A 19422-nucleotide genomic window follows, 5' to 3' on the forward strand; every position below is an offset into this window, starting at 1 on the left:
ACTACACTCCTCAGAATTCACTTGCTTTTTCTGCTCATTAAAGATGGATTCCACTCTTCTCTCTTGTTGCAAACTTCTCTGGGGAGAGCGTATACTCGTTTTTCTTTCTTTTTTTTTAAATGTGTTTTATTGATTATAGTGTTACATTTGTCCCAATTTCCCTTCCCTCTGCTCCCCTCCACCCGGTGGCCCCCCCTCCCTCCAGTTGTTCCCCCCTTTTAGTCCATGTCCATTAGTTGTGCATATAGTTCTTCTCAACCTCTCTCTGTCTATTCCATTCCCTCCTACTATGCTTCTTAATTCCTATATCATCTCCTTCCCTCTCCCCCCTTCCCCCTCCCTGCTGACCTCCCCCCAATATGCTCCCAATACCTATAGTTCTTTTTCCACTCTCGTTGCCTGTTTAGTTTGCCTTTGTTTCAATTCCCTAGCTTCTGTTGTTGTTTCTTGTGATACAGTTTTCATTTTAGTGTTCATAGTTTTGATCCTCCTTTTTCTAAACCAGTCCCTTTAACATCTCATATAATAGTGGTTTGGATCTAATGAACTCTTTCAGTTTTATTTTGTCCTGTAAACACTTCCTCTGCCCTTCTATTCTGAATGACAATTTCGCTGGATAGAGTAATCGTGGTTGTAGGCTTTGGATTTTCATTACTTTGAATATTTCTTGCTAGTCCCTTCTTGCCTGCAGGGTCTCCCTTGAGAAGTCAGCTGGTAGTCTAATTGGGACCCCTTCGTACATTATTCTTTTCTTCTCTCTTGCTGCTTTTAGGATTCTCTCTTTATCTTTAACTTTTGACATTCTGATTATAATGTGTCTTGGAGTGGTTCTCCCTGGGTCCAGTTTTTCTGGAACTCTCTGTGCTTCCTGGACCTGTACGTCTATTTCCTTCCCCAAGTTTGGGAAGTTCTGCTTTATTATATTTTCACTTAATTTTTCAATTTCTAGTTCATCTTCTTCGCCCTCTGGCAAACCAATGATTCTTATGTTGGGCCTTTTACAGTTGTCCCAGAGGTTTCTGATCCTCTCATCATTTTCTTTGCTTCCAGTTTCCTCTCTCTGCACTGGTTGACTGTTTGTTCCTTCTCTGTGTTCTTGTTTGTTGATTTGAACTCTGGATTTTATTTCCTCACCATCTGTCTCGTATGTGGTTTTGTTCCTTTCAGTATGAGTGTTTTTCGATTCTTTCTCATCTTTTTCCAGATCTTTTGTTAATTCTGTAAGCCACCTGATAACAATGGCCCTGAACTGAGCCTCTGACAGGTTTCTTATTTGTTCATCTGTCAGATTCTTCATCTGTTGCCTGGTGAGCTGCGCCACCGGGATTTCTATAGTTGTCTGCCTCATTTTGACAGATGCGTTTTGTCTTCTTGGGCCACCTATAGGGGGCGGTGCCTGTGTACTCATCACGACCCAGCGACCTGCGCCGATCCGCAACCTTTCTCGCCGCACTGTGGCCCTTTGTTGTCACTTCCCAGCGACCAGTGGCGATCCTCAACCTATTTTGCAGCGCTGTGGCGCTTTGTGTGGGGGCAGGGGTCCAAGATGGATTCCTGCAGTTGTTCCGCCAGGAGACCAGGATTCATCCTCCCACCCTCTGGGCCTCACCGTTTGAGGGGATGTGGTGGCTGCTTTTCCCAGCGTTGGGGTCGCGAGCCACTGGGGTTCGACTGCAGCCGGGATTGTTCTCCCTGCCGCTGTCCCTGATGCTTCCGCAAACAGCACCGCCGACTTTTGCTCCTCTTAGCTGCCCGATGAGCGCTGCTGGTTTATATCTTTGTACGTTGAACTTCCATGTAGTTTTATTTTCTGGAATTTCTAGTTAACTTTTGTTTTGTAGTAGTTGTATTCCTCTCTAGTTGTAGAGGGAGACCGAGCGTGTCCGTCTAAGCCTCCATCTTGGCCAGAAGTCTTATTTAGTATATTTTATTGATTATGCTATTATGGTTGTCGCAATATTTTTTCTTTGCCCCCCTCTGCCTGGTACCCCCTTACATCCAGCAGTCCCCCACCTTAGTTCATGTACATGGGTCATGATTTAAGTTCTTTGGCTTCTCCATTTCCTTTACGACTTTTAACAGTCCATTTATTTTTAATACCAGTTCTGTTGATTATTAAGACCCTTGTCCTGGATACAGTTGGTGCCCTTAGTCTAATGAAAATTTCTTAACCTGGGAGGTTACACCATCTGCATTCATGTCCCCATCTAGGCCAGCGCATAGTCAATTGACTGATAAATACATAGTTCAATACATAGTCCATTGCCTCAGGCTAGGATCAACTTCACTGTGCAAATTTTGCTCAGAACCTCTCCATAAGAGGAGGCTGAAGCCCGAACCCAGCTGGGACCACATCCTGCCTTCACTCCCTTATCCTTACTCCTCAGAAAGAGCACTCCCTCAATAAATTACATGCCCACAAATCCCTGTGTCAGGCTCTGCTTTGAAGAAACCTCATCTAAGACAGCTTCTCTGGAAATTCTCCATGTATCATTTTAGGGCAAAAACAAAGACTAATGCATAGACATGAGGAAGGAGAATCCTAATCCTGCCTCATATTCTCCTAAAATATAAAGTTCAATTGACTGATTTATAACATGAATTGTTGGGCTCAGATGCACCATGGAACAAATCGTGTAACTTTGGGATAAAGTGAGAGATGAAGTTCCAGTCTGCATAGCACACTTAGCTCTCTGCGCCTGGTGTCCAACAGATCTGTCTTGACAGAATTTGGTCACAGAGATATAAGAGCATTGCAAGGGCAACTCAATCTCAATTGTCACTTTAATTCTTTACTTTTTATGTACAGCCTCTGAGATAATATTCTTAAATCTCAGTTTCAAAACTATTTTTAAAGTTCTATTTGTTTTAAAATGTTAAATTCTGGGTTAAGAGAATTTAAATCTCTACATGTGAATGTGGAGTGGGTAGTGTAATCTGAACTCTCTCTTGCATGCATGGTTTACTCTATTATGTTAAAGTTACATTTTTTGTAACCCATAACATATTAACAGATTTGTTTATTGTTGGGAAGATTGAAGAAAACAATAGAATCTTACTGGGATAAATAAGGTTAATACTCATATAAAGTTAAATGCAGAATTGTGTTCTCAGCTGCCGTTGCTCTCTAACACCAGCGCCTCCTTCAGCTCACAGAGCTCCAGCTGAAGGAAAAGGGGGGTAACTAAAGAAGTCTCTCTACCATGGCTCATACAAAGCAGACTGCCTGCAAATCCACCGGTGGTATAGCACCGAGGAAGCAACTGGCTACCAAAGCCGCTCGCAAGAGTGCGCCCTCTACTGGAGGGGTGAAGAAACCTCATCGTTACAGGCCTGGTACTGTGGCACTCCGTGAAATTAGACGTTATCAGAAGTCTACTGAAGTTCTGATTCGCAAACATCCCTTCCAGCGTCTGGTGCGAGAAATTGCTCAGGACTTCAAAACAGATCTGCGCTTCCAGAGTGCAGCTATTGGTGCTTTGCAGGAGGCAAGTGAAGCCTATCTGGTTAGCCTTTTTGAAGACACCAACCTGTGTGCTATCCATGCCAAACGTGTAACAATTATGCCAAAAGACATCCAGCTAGCACGCCGCATAAGTGGAGAACGTGCGTAAGAGTCCACTATGATGGGAAACATTTCATTCTTAAAAAAAAAAAAATTCTCTTCTTCCTGTTATTGGTAGTTCTGAACGTTAGATATTTTTTTTCCATGGAGTCAAAAGGTACCTAAGTATATGATTGCAAGTGGAAAATAGGGGACAGAAATCAGGTATTGGCAGTTTTTTCATTTTCATTTGTGTGTGAATTTTTTTAAATATAAATGCGGGGATATAAAGCATTAATGCAAGTCAAGATGTTTCAGTGAACAAGTTTCAGCAGTTCAACTTTATAATAATATAAATAAACCTGTTAAATTTTTCTGGACAATGCCAGCATTTGGATTTTTTTAAAACAAGTGAATTTCTTATTGATGGCAACTAAATGGTGTTTGTAGCACATTTATCATACAGTAGATTCCATCCATTCGCTATACTTTTCTAACTGAGTTGTCCTACATGCAAGTACATGTTTTTAATGTTGTCTGTCTTCTGTGCTGTTCCTGTAAGTTTGCTATTAAAATATATTAAACTATGAAAAAAAAGTTAAATGCAGATGCAATGTGAGTCAACTGTAATATTTTATTGGTAGCTATTTATAGAAATAGTTCTATTTCTTCTTTTAAAAGTGTATTTGAACAAGACAGTATAGTATCTTTTAAAATTTAATTAGAGGGTTAAAATTCTGTTTGATTCTCAAGGCCAAATCCAGGCATTAGTTTTCTCCTGGTTAAAATTCAAATTATAGACATAATTTTGCAGAAATAAAATAGACTAAAAGACATAGGACCCAGAATAGCTGAAAGAATTTTGAAAATCTCTCTACTTAATATTAAAGCTTTCTATATAGGTACAGTGAACAAAAGAGTGTAATACTAATAGAGGGATAGGGCCATAGATCAATGGAATTTCTGAATAGAGAATCCAGAAACACATCCACACAAATATGCCCAACTGATTTTTGAGGTACAAAGGAAATTGAATGGAAGAAGGATAACCTTTTCAACAAATAGTGCTGGAGCAACTGAACATCTATAGGCAAAAAATGAACTGTCACCAAAACCTCACAACTTATACAAATATTAATACAAAATGAATCATGGATTTAAATGTAAAATAGAAAAGTATAAAGGTATGAAACTTCTATAGCATGGAGGAGAAAATCTTTGGGACTTAGGGCTAGGCAAAGAATTTTTAGAATTGATGACAAGAATGTGATCCATAAAAAGAAAAAGTGATAAATTGGGCCTAATCAAAATTAGAAACTTTGTGAAGAAGTAAAAAGGCAAGCTATAGGCTGGGAGAATATAATTGCAAATCACATATCTGACAAAGGTCTTGATCTAGAATATAAAGTGTTCTCAAAATTCAGGATTGAAAAAAACCAACCCAACTAGAACATGGCAAGTGGCATAAATAGATATTGCACTGAAAAAAACACACAGATTCCAAATAAGGCCCTGAAAACATGTTCAACATCATTAGCCATTAGGGAAATGCAAATCAAAGCCACAATAAGAGAGCACTACATAACTATCAGGATGGTTAGATAAAAAAGAAAGCAGTAACACCAGGTGCTGGAGAGGATGTGGAGAAACTGGATCACTCATACACTGCTGGTGGGAATGTAAAATGGCTGGGGAAAATATGGTGAATTTTTAGAAAACTAAGCATGTGCTTATCATACAATCAGCAATTGCAATCTTAGATATTTATCCCAGAGATATGAAAATTTAGGTTTACACAAAAACCTGTATACATATGTCCATAGCATCTTTATTTATAATAGTCAAAAGCTGTAAAAAAGCCAGATTTCCTTCAATGGGTAAATGGTTAAACAAAGTGTGGTACAGCTGTATCATGGACTAGTACTTAGCAATAAAAATGAGTGAATCTTGAAACATAGCAACAATGTGGATAAATCTCAAAGGAGTTATGCTGAGTGAAAAAGGAAATTGCAAAAGATTATATACTGGCCCTGAACAGGGTGGCTAAATTGGTTGGAGCATCATCCCACAAAGCAAAAAGTTGCAAGTTTGATACTGGTCAGGACACATGCGTGGGTTGCAGGTCTGGTTCCCGGTCAAGGCACATAGGAAAAGCAACTGATTGGTATTTCTCTCTCACATCAATGTTTCTCTCCCTCTTTTTCTCCCTCCCTTCCCCTTGCACTAAAAAAATATAAATAAAATATTTTTTAAAAGGTTATATACTGTATAATTTCATTTCTTGAATGACAAAGTTGTAGAGATGGAGAACAGATTGTGAGGGGGGTTGGGAGGCAGGGAGGGAAGGAGGTGGGATTGGATATAAAGGGGTAATACTAGGGATCCATGAGGTGATGGAATTGTTCTGTATCTTAACTGTGGTGATGGTCACGTTGCATAAAGTTAATACATATACACAAATGAGTGCATGTAAAACTGGTGAAATCCAAATAAGGTCAATGTTAATTTTCGGGTTGTGATATTGTACTATAGTTATGCAAGATGTTATTATCAGGGGAAATTGAGTGACAGGTATATGGGATATCTCTGTATTATTTCTTACAACTGCACAAGAACCTTCAATTACCTCAAAATGAAAAATAAAACACCCAAACAATCTTCTCCCTTCAAAATCACCCCATCAGCCTCTGGATGGTGAATCAAGTAAACCCACATTCTAAAATAACACACATGATCTCTTCCGGATGCTCTTATATACTTTTCCCTTGAGACATTTTATGCCAAGACGTGATTTCAATAGACAGGAGTGAGAGAATTGGCCTAAAATGAAAAATATTTACCATACTATGAACTAACTTTGGTTTCTTCTCAGTTTTCTCAATTGTATCTAATGAATTTCTTTTCTTCAACTTTTTCTCCCCAAAATATAAGCTTTTGAAAAATAATGTTCTTTCTCTTATGCATACATTTCCCACATGAAATATTCTTTTAACCTGATTATTTTGTGGGTATTATCAGCCTGTAAACATACATAGGTCATAATTCTACAGCTAAGAATGATACATAATGTCTGCTTCTCCACAGGTTATCAAATGTCAGTTTGAACAGGGAATTTTTTATCTTCAATCTCATTGTGAAGATTATTATTCTAAAACAAAGACACAGCATTTCTTTCTCTGTATTTGAGAGATAGATGTGTAAAAAAACTTAGTTCCATCATACACTTTTTATTTCATTGTTTAATAAATGGTCCTAGATTGGTTAACACAAATTTTCCTTTTATTCACCCAACAATCCAAATGCAGATCTCCTTTTATTTCCTAGAATTGGCAACTAGGACCAGTAATTAATCAGAATTTTGAACTCCAATAGGCAGAAGCTTTTTGAAACAAGGTCAAGTATAAAATTTCTGCTAATGCTACACATGGATTAACTAAGACTTCCCTTCCAGGGATTTATTCTTTCAGACAAGTTCCATCCTGAATTCTTTTATTGGAATTGTTGCCTTAGAGATTTAACCTGCTTTTATAACCTAACTTGGTGAAACTTGTTTTAATCAGATCTGTACTTTTTTAGAAATAAAAGTTTTCCAGGACTTAGGGAAATTTAGCTATTATTCATGTAGTATTTTAAGTGAAAATATGAACTTATGCTCTAAAATAGTTGGCAAAAAGTGGCTAGAAACAAAGTACTTAAGGCTTCATGCCTGAACATAAACTGAGCAATATCCTTCCTGGGCTAAAGATTTCAACTGCCAGATTATTACATTAGCAATAGATCAGAACTAATTCAATAAAGATGAAGGATAAAAATATTTATGTCTTTAGAAAATCAACATATTCCTCAAAAATGATATACAACTTAAAGATAAAATCTTATTAAGAATGTGGGAGATCTGGCCATTCAAAGAAAATGCATGGCAAATTTTCTGTAAAGGGTCATTTTGTAGAAATAACCATTATTATATAATCTTACAGTAATTTTATATATTGTTATAATTTTCTGAAACATGTGAGATGTTTTCATAAAATTTAGGGTACACGTTAGAGTTTTAGAGGTTGTAAAAACACATTTACATACTCACACACATTATTTATTATGGGTAAGAAAAAGTACAAAGAATGCATATTAGATAAGGTTTACACTTTGCATCCTGTTCCCCAAACCTGGCACCAATGCATGTTTTATGATTCTTTCTCCTTATTTTCCTTAGTCAGAATGCAAATGCAAGATGAAGTGTTTAAATAGGCTCCAGCATTTATATAAATGCCATGGTTGAACAAACCAGAAAATGCCCAAGTTGATGACGTATTACAGGCAACCATAGACATTTGGGTTATATCAGGGTACCTTAGGCTTAGAAATCCTGGATGTATTGCAGCGAGGCCTTTCTGCACAAGCTGAGTTAGTTTTGAAGACCTTTCCTTCAGAAGAGGGATCTCCTCAAGGGAGACTTTGAGCAGGGTGTAAGTTATCCTCCATTGCAGCTAGGAAAAGGGCAGCCATCCTCAGTGTTTGCTTCTAATTTTGAATGCTGCTTTACTCCCAAAGAGAACATCCAAGCCAGATGCAGATTAAACATCTTTGTTCCCTGGCTTGTGACTTACCTTTCTGAGGCAGGGAATTTTCAACAGAGAACAAATGGACATTTCCCATCTAGATCAGTTCTTTCCTCCATTACCAGCAAGTCTGACTGGGCAATTGCCTCAGGATTTAAAAAGTGCAAAAATAAAAGATGGGATTCTTAAAGTTTGCTGGCATGAAGAAATTCAGCATGAATCTTTGAAGAGAATAATCTAAGCAATTTAGTTAGCACTTAGTAATCAAAAGCAGGTCTGTTACACAGAAAATTCAGGATCAAAGAATGATTGTTGGAAACATCTTTTCTATGACTAATGTAAATTATTCTCAGCTTATTAAAAACAGCAGAGGCATGGAGAGTTTGGCCCTTTAGCCCAGAGCTGCTGCTTACTTAGAAGAGGGAATTTTGCCTATAAATTCTTGATGAGAACACATCACTGGGACAAATGCTACATTCAAAGCAGAACTATTTTTAAAAATTGAAATGCATTATATTTGTAAATTATGAATCTGAAAGTATTTTATTTTCTTTAGTATGATACTTTACTCTCTTATCTATTGGGGATAATATATCATTAAAGAGTGATAGAAATAGCTATGTGTAAGTACTAAACATATTCAAGTGAAGTGTTTTAGTTGCTTGACACAATTATATGAGTAGCCATGCAAATATATATATAGCAGTATAGAAAAAAAGGGTGAATATGTTTAAAAACTATTTCTACTAAATATTTTAGAACAATTTAATACAAACATAAAATTGATTTTTGACAACTAATACTCACCAAGGTGCAAAAGAAAGGTCAGTTGAAATTGCATTATTTTGTCAGGAAATGATTAAATTCAATTCTGCTAGGTTAAAAAAAAAGGAGGTTAAATCAGTCACTGATAATTCAATAATTGCATCAATTGTCAATGATTTGAAAATTTGTCTGATATTTCTTACCCTTTAGGAACACAAAATACCTATAGTGCCCAATTCCTTAAAAAATAAAAGTATATAGATTTTTACAAATATTTGTTTTTTATTTTTAAATCACAAAATACAATCATTTATGCAAAATAATATAAAACAAATATTATTTCCTTTGCATGCTTTTATTTTAACCTATTTTTCCCACTTTATTATTTAGAAAAAAATTAAATTACACAATTAATATTATTGAAAACAGAAAAATCAGACAAGCAAAATAAAGAAATTATTATTCATAGTACTACCACCTAGAGAAAAGTGGTTAATATCTTGCTAAAGGTTTTTCCATGCCTTCTTCCTTGCATATGTTTTTCAAAAATGATACCACATCAGTGTACCCCAGACATCTTTTTGTACCAGAAGGTATCAGCCATGTAATTTGAAAAATAAAGACATTTATTGAAGAAGATATAAGATACAAGAAACATTGTACAGAGGACAATGACACCTCAGTTCCCTTCAAAATAGGCATCTTGGGACCTCACACAGTTCTCCCAATCGCCATCAGCTGCCCTGTTGTATTTTTTAGAATTTCATTGATGGTCTGAAATTTCTTCCCTTTCAAAGGTGATTTTAGTTTTGGGAAAAGCCACCAGTCACAGGGTGCTGAATCTGGGCTGTAGGGAGGCTGAATCACCTGGATGATTTGATGTTTCACCAAAAAGCTCTTCTCGAGATGTGATATCATGATGAAGCTGCCAATCTCCAGTTGCTCATAGCTGTAGCATTCAGAATCATTCAAACAGTTTCCACAGAGGAATGTTAAAGCTTAACGCAAAATTTGATGCAGATTTGTTGCTCTACTTGCTCAGTCATTTTGATTGTGACAGCCACACAGTACACATGCTCACTCAATGCTACCACCACCACTGACCAGTAGAATGAAATTGTCATTGTTCACTCATGTGCATTCCAGTCCATTCTGCCAGGTTACATCAATGTCACACAAACTGTTCTTGTTATACTAACAATGGTTGGACTTTTTCTAGACAGATATATGTGTTCAGCTAAGACCTTCTAGATAGAAGGCTTCCTGGGTTGCTGTTGCAGGGGCCCTGGCATAATGAAAGTATACATGCACCTCAGTGGGTCGGGAGGAGAGAAAATAAAAAGCTCTCCTGCATCAATATTTTAAATTACTGGATAATATTCCTCTGAGTGCAGGAACTAAAATTTATTTAACAAATCCTCTGTTAGTTGATGTGTACTTTGTTTCTAATATTTTCCTGTTACAAATATTTTTGTTAAATTTTTGTTTATATCTTTAATTATTCCCCATGATATAGTAAATAGAGTAGAAACAATGAATGAAGGAGCATGCATGTGTGTATACATTCACATGTATGCATAGAATAATATACATATGCATATATACATGAGTATACACTACATGCATGTGTGTGTGTAAAGCTTTTGATGTCAAACTGCCATTCAGAAGGTTTGTCCCAATTTTCACTCTCATTAATAGCCTATGGGAACAACTGTTGATTGAGCCCTTAGCAATACTGAGTATTGAGTTTTTAAAATTTTATCAATTTAAAAAGCAAAAAAGCTGTACCTCATCATTATTTTAATGTCTCTGTTTCAATAGTAGTGAGTATAAAAATATTTTTCATGTATTTAGAAATGAAAATTATTTTTGACATCCTATTAATCCCACATCTTTATCCATCTAATCTCACCTTCCCTGCACTCCAGTATCATGACACCATTTCCTGCTTGCCAGATCCTCCTTTGCCTTGAATGCCAACCTCCTAGATTCAAATGCCAGCCTTCTTATAAAATCGTTTAAAAAGTGTTTTGAAATGCCTGATTTTAGGCAAATTTCCCATTCTGTGATCAAGCTCTTTACAGAGCCTGAGGTAATTTAGGATGCCCAATGTCAGAAGAAAATGACTGAGTGAGAAGCATTTCCTCTGGAAGCATCTCCATCTTAAAATGAACCCTATGCGTTGCAAAAATCTGCGGTTTTGGTCTAATTCATACAAAACCTTGTGAAGACCTATAGAGAGTCCAGATGGAGCCTTAGGAAATTCCATTCTGTGTGGGCCACCTGAACCTGAGCACTTTTTCTAGATGGTTCACTTTTGTTACCTTTTCCTCAGTCAGAACATATGGCTTTGGTTACCCAGCTACGCTTTTGGTAACATGAAATTCCAAATCCTGTTGTTCTGGATTCAGAACTCCTGCCTGCATGCTTCATTCCACCCTTTTAAAAATTCTCTGCGAGATTTATCAACTACCAATGCTCAGACCCATCCCAGGTCAATTGAATCAGAATTGTTGGGGGTGGGACCCAGGTGTAATGCGTTTAAGATGCTCCCCTAATATATAGCCAGGGTTTAGCAACACCGATGGCTCACAAACATCTGAAACTCATTAATTTGCCACAAATGTCTGCGCACCTCCTGGGCTCCGTTCTAAGAGAAGGGCATAACCCAATGTTTTCCAAATTTGCTGCACATTAGAATCACCTGGGGAGATTTAAACGTCCTGCTACCCATGTACATTCCATACCAATTAAATCAGATTACCTGGAGGTGAGGTCCCACAGTATGCTTCAAAGATTCCAGGTGATTTCAATATGTAACAAAGTTGAGGATCCACTGGCATTACCATGGACCAATGTGCTTACGCCAGGAATTTGAGGGTCATTCTATATTCCTCCTGTCACCCTTCAAGTCTAAATTTGATTTTATCTCCTTAAACAGTGGTTTTCAATGTGTGGTCCATGGACTTAGTAAGGTGACAAGTTTCCCTGGGACTTTCGCCAGGTCCTGGGAATCTCCCTGAGTCTTGGGAAACCCAGATGTTGGCCATTCTACTGGACGAGCAGAATCAGTGTCACCTGGAAACTAGTTAGAAATGCAAATAATCAAACCCCAGCCCAGTACCTACTAACTCAGAAACTCTAGGGATGGGGCCCAGCACTCCACATGAGGCTGGTGTAGCTCAGGTTTAATAAACCACTGCCTTAAGTGACTTGCAAGATCAGAGATGCTGTTGCTCCCAGAGAAAGCAACTAACATTTAATGAGACCCTACTTGGTGGCAGGTGCTTTCTTAGCTGTGTGGTCTGGGTGGTCCCCGGTTAGACACTGCAGGCACAGGCTGTGGTGCTGTGGTCATGCAGTGAGTAGGGAGGGTGCATATATCTGTTCCTGACTAAATGTATGTGTTCTTGTGTTCTTCTTAAACCTTGCTCAGTGAAGGGCTTCCTTTTCTAGACCTTCAATATCCAAAAATAATTTTCCCATTAGAATAGAAGCTTTTATATTGTTGATAAGCTTCTAGGAAGAAGACAGAAGAAAAGAGTTTTCTTTCATATATGAAGTCTCTCCCGGGAAACTTCTCATCTCTCTGAATGAGGGTATTCTTTTCTTTCCTTCCTTCCTTCCTTCCTTCCTTCCTTCCTTCCTTCCTTCCTTCCTTCCTTCCTTCCTTCCTTCCTTCCTTCCTTCCTTCCTTCCCTTTTCTCTCTCTTTCTCTCTTTCTTTCTTCTTTCTCTCTTTCTTTCTCTTTCTCTTCCTTCCTTCCTTCCTTCCTTCCTTCCTTCCTTCCTTCCTTCCTTCCTTCCTTCCTTCCTTCCTTCCTTCCTTCCTTTCTTTCTTTCTTTCTTTCTTTCTTTCTTTCTTTCTTTCTTTCTTTCTTTCTTTCCTTCTTTCTTTCTGAAAGGAGGGGGAGAGAGAGAGAGAGAGAGAGAGAGAGAGAGAGAGAGAGAGAGAGAGAGAGAGAGAGAGAGAGAAATATCAGTCCCTACACAATGACCAGGGACCAAACTAGCAACCCTGGGATTTGCTCTGATCGGAAATTGAACCGTTGACCTTTCTTTTGCTTTGCAGGATAATACCCAATCAACTGAGTCACACTAGTCAGGGCAAGAATGGAGGTGTGCTTTTATCTTCACAGCTCTTAGTAACTCTTTTAAGGCATAAAGTATATTCTGCTTTTTATTTATTTTTTGGTGGCAGCTTTACTGAGATAATTCACATTTAAAATTCACCTCCAACATGGCTTTTAATGCATTCACAGACTTCTGCTCCATCACCACTGTCTAACTGTAGAACATTTCATTACCCAAACAAGAAATCCACACACTTTGGCAGTCACCCCCATCTGCCTCTCCTGTACCTCCTACTTTCTCTCTTTTTGGATTTGTCTATACTTTATGTAAATAAAATATCATGATATGTTGTCTTTTGTGACTTCCTTTTCTTAATTAGCATATTTTCTTTTTTTTAATTTTATTTTTTTTTGTTTTTCTATTACAATCGTCCCACTTTTCCCCTCATTCTACCCCCCACCCAGCCGACCCATTCTCCCGCAGTCCATGTTCATGGGTTATTTATATTAGTTCCTTTGCTAAACCCTTCCCCTACTTATCTCCTTCCCCTCTGATAACTGTTACTCTGTTCCTTGTTCATTTTTGTTCATTTGTTTGTGTTGTTCATTAGTCTCCTGTATTAGGTGATACCATATGGTATTTTTATTTCATTGCCTAGCTTATTTCGCTAAGCACAATTCTCTCAAGTTCCATCCATGTTGTCCCAAATGGCAGGAGTTCGTTCTTTTTCTCTGCTGCATAGTATTCCACTGCATAAATGTACCACAGTTTCTTAATCCACTCATCCACAGATGGGCACTTAGGCTGTTTCCAGCACTTGACTATTGTAAACAGCACTGCTATGAACATAGGGGTGCATAAGTTCTTTTGAACTGGGGTTTCAGGATTCTTTGGGTATAATCTTAGCAGTGGAATCGCTGGTTCAAAAGGCAGTTCCATTTTTAGTTTTTTGAGGAAATTCCATACTGTTTTCCATAGCAGCTGCACCAGTCTGCATTCACACCAACAGTGCAGTAGGGCTCCCATTTCTCCACATCCTCGCCAGCACTTGTTGTTTGTTGATTTGTTGATGATGGCCATTTTGACTGGTGTGAGGTGGTATCTCATTGTGGTTTTTATTTGCATCTCTCTGATGGCTAGTGATGTTGAGCATTCTTTTATATTCCTATGGAGCCTCTGTATATCCACCTTGGAGAAGTGTTTGTTGAGGTCCTTTGCCCATTTTTTAATTGGGCTGTCTGTCTTCTTTGTGTTGAGATATGTAAGTTCTTTATATATTTTGGAGATCAATCCCTTATCTGATGTATCATTGGCAAATATGCTTTCCCATATGGTTGGTTCTCTTTTCATCTTGCTGATGTTTTCTTTTGTTGAGCAGAGCTCTTTAGCTTGATGAAGTCCCATTTGTTTATTTTTCCCTTTATTTCCCTTGCCTTAGGAGATGTATCAGTGAAAATATTGTTACATGGGACATCTGAAATTTTCCTGCCTATATTTTCCTCTGGGACTTTTAAAATGTCACAGCTTGCATTTCAGTCTTTGATCCATCTTGAGTTTATTCTGGTGTGTGGTGTAAGTTGGTGATCTAGTTTCATTTTTTTGCATGTCCCTGTCCAGTTCTCCCAGCACCATTTGTTGAAGAGGCTCTTCTTATTCTATTTTATGTTCCTTCCCCCTTTATTGAATATTAGTTGACCATAGAGGCCTGGGTTTATTTCTGGGCTCTCTATTCTGTCCCATTGATCTATATGTCTGTTCTTATGCCAGTATCAGGCTGTTTTGATTACAGTGGTATTGTAGTATAGTTTGATGTTAGGTATTGTGATTCCTCCTATTGCATTCTTCTGTCTCAAGATACCTGTGGCTATTCAGGGCCTTTTTTGGTTCCATATAAATTTTTGAAGTATTTGTTCTATGTCTGTGAAATACGTCGCTGGTATTTTAATAGGGATCGCATTGAATCTATAAATTGCTTTGGGTAATATGGACATTTTAATGATGTTGATTCTTCCCATCCATGAACATGGCATATGCTTCCATTTATTTGTATCTTCCTTAATTTCTTTCTTAACAGTTATGTAGTTTTCCAAGTACAGAACTCTTACCTCTTTGGTTAAATTTATTCCTAGGTACTTTATGTTTCTTGTTGCTATAGTAAATGGGATTTTTTCCTAGTTTCTATCTCTGATATTTTATTTTTGGTGTACAGAAATGTCTTTGATTTCTGAATATTGACTTTGTACCCTGCTATTTTGCCAAAATCACTTATTAGGTTGAGTAGTTCTTTCTTGGAGTCTTTAGGGTTTTCTATGTATACTATCATGTAATCTGCAAATAGTGACAGTTTTACTTCTTTTCCAATTTGGATGCCTTTTCTTTCTTTTTCTTTCTGATTTCTGTGGCTAGAACTTTCAATATGATGTTGAATAGAAGTGGAGAGAGTGGACATCCTTGTCTTGTTCCTGATCTCAGGGGGAATGCTTTCAATTTTTGTCCATTGAGTATGATGTTGGCTTCAGGTTTCTCATATATAACCTTTATTATGTTGAGGTATGCTCCCTCTATTCCCAGCTTGCTGAGTGTTTTCACCATAAATGGGTGTTGTACTTTACCAAATGCCTTTTCAGCATCTATTGATATAATCATGTGGTTTTTATCTTTCATGTTATTTATGTGGTGTATTACATTTATTGATTTGCAAATATTAAACCATCCTTGCATCCCTGAGATGAATACCACTTGATTGTGATGTATGATCTTTTTAATGTGTTGCTGGATCTGTTTTGCCAATATTGTGTTGAGGATTTTAGCATCTATGTTAATCAGTGATATTGGCCTGTAGTTTTCTTTCTTTGTCGTGTCTTGACCTGGTTTTGGAATTAGGGTAACACTGGCTTCATAGAAAGAGTTTGGGAGTCTACCCTCTTCTTGGATTTTCTGTAATAGTTTGAGAAGGGTAGGTGTTAGTTCTTCCCTAAATGTTTTGTAAAATTTGCCTCTGAAGCCATCTGGTCTAGGGCTTTTGTGTGCCGGGAGTTTTTTGGTTACTGTTTCAATTTCACTGTTTGTTATCAGTCTGTTCAGGTTCTCTCCTTTTTCTTGATTTAGTTTTGGAAGATTATGTGTTTCTAGAAATTTGTTCATTTCATTTAGGTTGTCAAGTTTCTTGACATATAGTTGTTTGTAGTAATTTCTAATCATCCTTTGTATTTCTGTGATATCGGTCATGATTTCTCCTCTTCTGTTTCTGATTTTGTTTATTTGGGACCTCTCTCTTTTTTTTCTTGATGAGGCTAGCTAAAGGCTTGTCAATTTTGTTTATCTTTTCAAAGAATCAGCTTCTACTCTTGTTGATCTTTCGAATTGTTTGTTTAGTCTCTATGTCATTTAATTCTGCTCTGATCTTGATGATTTCCTTCCTTCTACTCACTCTGGGCTTTGTTTGTTGTTGTTTTCTAGTTTTTGTATCTGTATGGTTAGATTTTTTGAGATTCTTCTATCCTTTTTAGATAGGCCTGTATTGCTATGAACTTTCTTCTCAGGACTGCTTTCGCTGTATCCCATAGGTTTTGTGTTGTTGTGTGTTCATTATCATTTGTTTCCAGAAACTTCTTGATTTTTTCCTTGATTTCATTGTTAACCCATTCACTATTAAATAGCATGTTTTTTATTCTCCATGAGTTTGAATGTTTTTGAGTTTTTTCCTTGAGGTTGATTTCTAGTTTCAAGGCAATGTGATCTGAGAAGATGCTTGATATAATTTTAATTTACTTGAATTTGTTGAGGCTTGTTTTGTGTTCTACCATGTGGTCTATCTTTGAAAATGTCCAATGTGCATTCAAAAAGAATGTATATTTTGCTTCTTTGGGGTGAAAAGTTCTACATATATCAATTAAGTCCATTTTGTCTAGGGTGTTATTCAATGCCTGTGTATCCTTGGTGTTTCTTTGCTTTGAAGATCTGTCCATTGTTGACAATGGTGTGTTAAAGTCCCCTACTATGAGTGTGTTGCTGTTGATATATTTTTTGTAGTCTTCCAATATTTTCTTTATATATTTCGGTACACCTGTATTGGATGCATATATGTTTACAAGGGTTATATCTTCTTGATGGATTGTTCCCTTAAGTATTATAAAATGTCCTTCTTTGTCTCTTTTTATGGCCTTTGCTGTGAAATCTGTTTTGTCTGATTTAAATACTGCTACCCCAGCTTTTTTTTCATGTCCATTTGCTTGGAATACTTTTTTCCTTCCCTTCACTTTCAATCTGTGTAAATCTTTTGTTTTGAGGTGTGTCTCTTGTAGACAGCATATACGTGGGTCATGTTTTCATAACCATTCTGCTCCCTTGTGTCTTTTGATTGGAGCATTTAATCCATTTACATTTAAGGTTATTATTGACAGGTATTTATTCATTTCCCTTTGTTCCTGTGTTCCTCTCCCTCTCTCTTTTTCTTCTTTTTCTTACACCATTCCCTTTAGCATCTCTTGCAATGCTGGTTTGGTGGAGATGTATTCTTTTAGTCTTCCTTTGTCTTGGAAACTCCTTATTTCACCTTCCATTTTGAAAGAGAGCCTTGCTGGGTATAATAGTCTTGATTGTAGATCTTTGTATTTCCTTGTTTGAAATATTTTTTGCCATTCCCTTCTGGCTTGTAGTGTTTCTGTTGAGAAATTGGTTGATAGTCTTATCAGAGCTCGCTTGTATGTTATTTGCTGTTTTTCTCTGGTTGCCTTTAGGATTATCCGTTTGTCTTTGAATGTTGTCATTTTAATTATAATGTAGGCCTTTTTGGGTTCATCTTCATTGGGACCCTCTGTGCTTCCTGGACTTGCGTGACTTTTTCTCTCATCAAGTTAGGAAAATTTTCTGTTATTACTTTTTCAATCAGGTTTTCTGTCCCTTGCTCCACTTCTTCTCCTTCTTGCATCCCCATGATTCTAATGTTGTTTTGTCCCATGTTGTCTGGCAGTTCTCTTAAACACTCCTCACTCTTTTTCAGTGTTTTTTCATTTTGTTGCATTGTTTGGGAATTTTTTTCTATGTTGTCCTCTAACTCACTGATTCGCTCCTTTGCTTCATTTAGCCTGCTTTTGATTGATTCTACTGCATTCTTCAATTCAAAGATTGTATTCTTCATTTCTTCCTGGTTCTTGTTGATAGTTTCTATGTCCTTTTTTTATGCTGATATAGTTCTTAGTAAGTTCCTTGTAGCTTCCCTGAAGTTCTTTATAGTTTCCTGAAGTTCATTATAGTTTTCTTTGAGTTTGTCAAGTTCATTGAGCTTCCTCATTACTATTGTTTTTAATTCCATGTCTGATAGCTTGCTTGCTTCTATGTCATCTATCCCTCCTTCTGGGAATTCCTCCTTTATTTTTGGTGGAGTGTTGTTTCTGTTTGGTGGGGCGTTATTCCGCCTCCCCATTTTGGGCACTGGTGTAGTTTCTGCTTCTTAGATTGATCTGCTTTTATTTTCTGCCTTTATGGTGTGACCTTCTTGTATACAGTTGTTGAACTGCTGTCTCCAGTTGATGCCCCTTGGAGGGGAGCAGTCTGCTTAAGTTATTTCTCCTGTAGCACTTGGGATACTTCAGTACTGGGACCTAGGCCGCTGCTCTCCCAGCTCTTCTGTGAGAGCCAGCACCCAAAACTTATCACAAAGTGCTTCTAGTACATTTCATTCACCTTTGGCCTCAGTCAGAGGCAAGTGCATTCCCTCATGAAGGCCAGGGGTGGGCTGACCCATTGCGCACCGGGATGCGTGGGTCCAAGGCGGACTGGTTACTTTCCTGTTCCAGTGGAGGGGGAGGCCTCTACTCGCTGGTGTGCTGGTTTGTTGTGGGCCTATTGGGGTGGCTGGTGTATTGGTTTCACGCTCATTGGGGCAGGTCCAGATGGCGCCTTTGCCTATGTGTGGCGGCTGGTGAGTTGGTTTTGTGTCCATTAGGGCAGGGCCACAGGCACCTGTGCGTGTTGGTGGTGGGCGCCTATGTGCAGCGGTCGGCCCGCTGGTCTTGCACCCACTGGAGCATTCCCAAGTGACACCTGAGTGTGGCAGCCAGTGCCTTGGTTTGGCGCCTATTGGGGAGGGCCAGGGGTGCCTGCGCATGGTGACCGGCGTGCTCCACAAGTTGATTTTGCGCCCATTGGGATGGGGCTACAGGCACCTGAGTGTGGTGGAGGTGGGCGTCTGTGCCTGGTGGCTGGCACGTTGATCTTGCACCTGTTGGGGCAGATCTGAGGGGTACCTGGGTACAGCAGCTGGCGAGTTGGTTGTGTGCCTGGGCGGGCTGACGGAGGCACCTCCCTGTGAGCACTCACATGACCCAGGGGGAGGGTTGGGGAGTGGGCGAGCGCACTTCTGCACCTGCGCTCCTCAAGAATCTTGTCCCACCCCCAACCTCTCCTCCCCTCTCCGCAAAAAACAAAAGAGAAAAAGAAAAAGGAAAAACACATTCATACATACACAGCAGTATGCTGT

General features: G+C 38.3%; 1 protein-coding gene across 1 annotated transcript; it reads left to right on the forward strand.

The window, feature by feature from the left end:
* The first annotated feature begins 3203 nt into the window (after positions 1 to 3203).
* Positions 3204 to 3629, forward strand: LOC150001788 (histone H3.3A-like). The gene has a single exon (XM_090286748.1). The coding sequence runs from the start codon at positions 3204 to 3206 to the stop codon at positions 3612 to 3614; it is 411 nt and encodes a 136-aa protein (XP_090142874.1). The 3' UTR covers positions 3615 to 3629.
* The last annotated feature ends 15793 nt before the right edge of the window (positions 3630 to 19422 follow it).

Source organism: Furipterus horrens, unplaced genomic scaffold (genome assembly GCF_987537825.1).
Source record: "Furipterus horrens unplaced genomic scaffold, mFurHor1.1.pri manual_scaffold_9, whole genome shotgun sequence".
Taxonomy (NCBI): Eukaryota; Metazoa; Chordata; class Mammalia; order Chiroptera; family Furipteridae; genus Furipterus; species Furipterus horrens.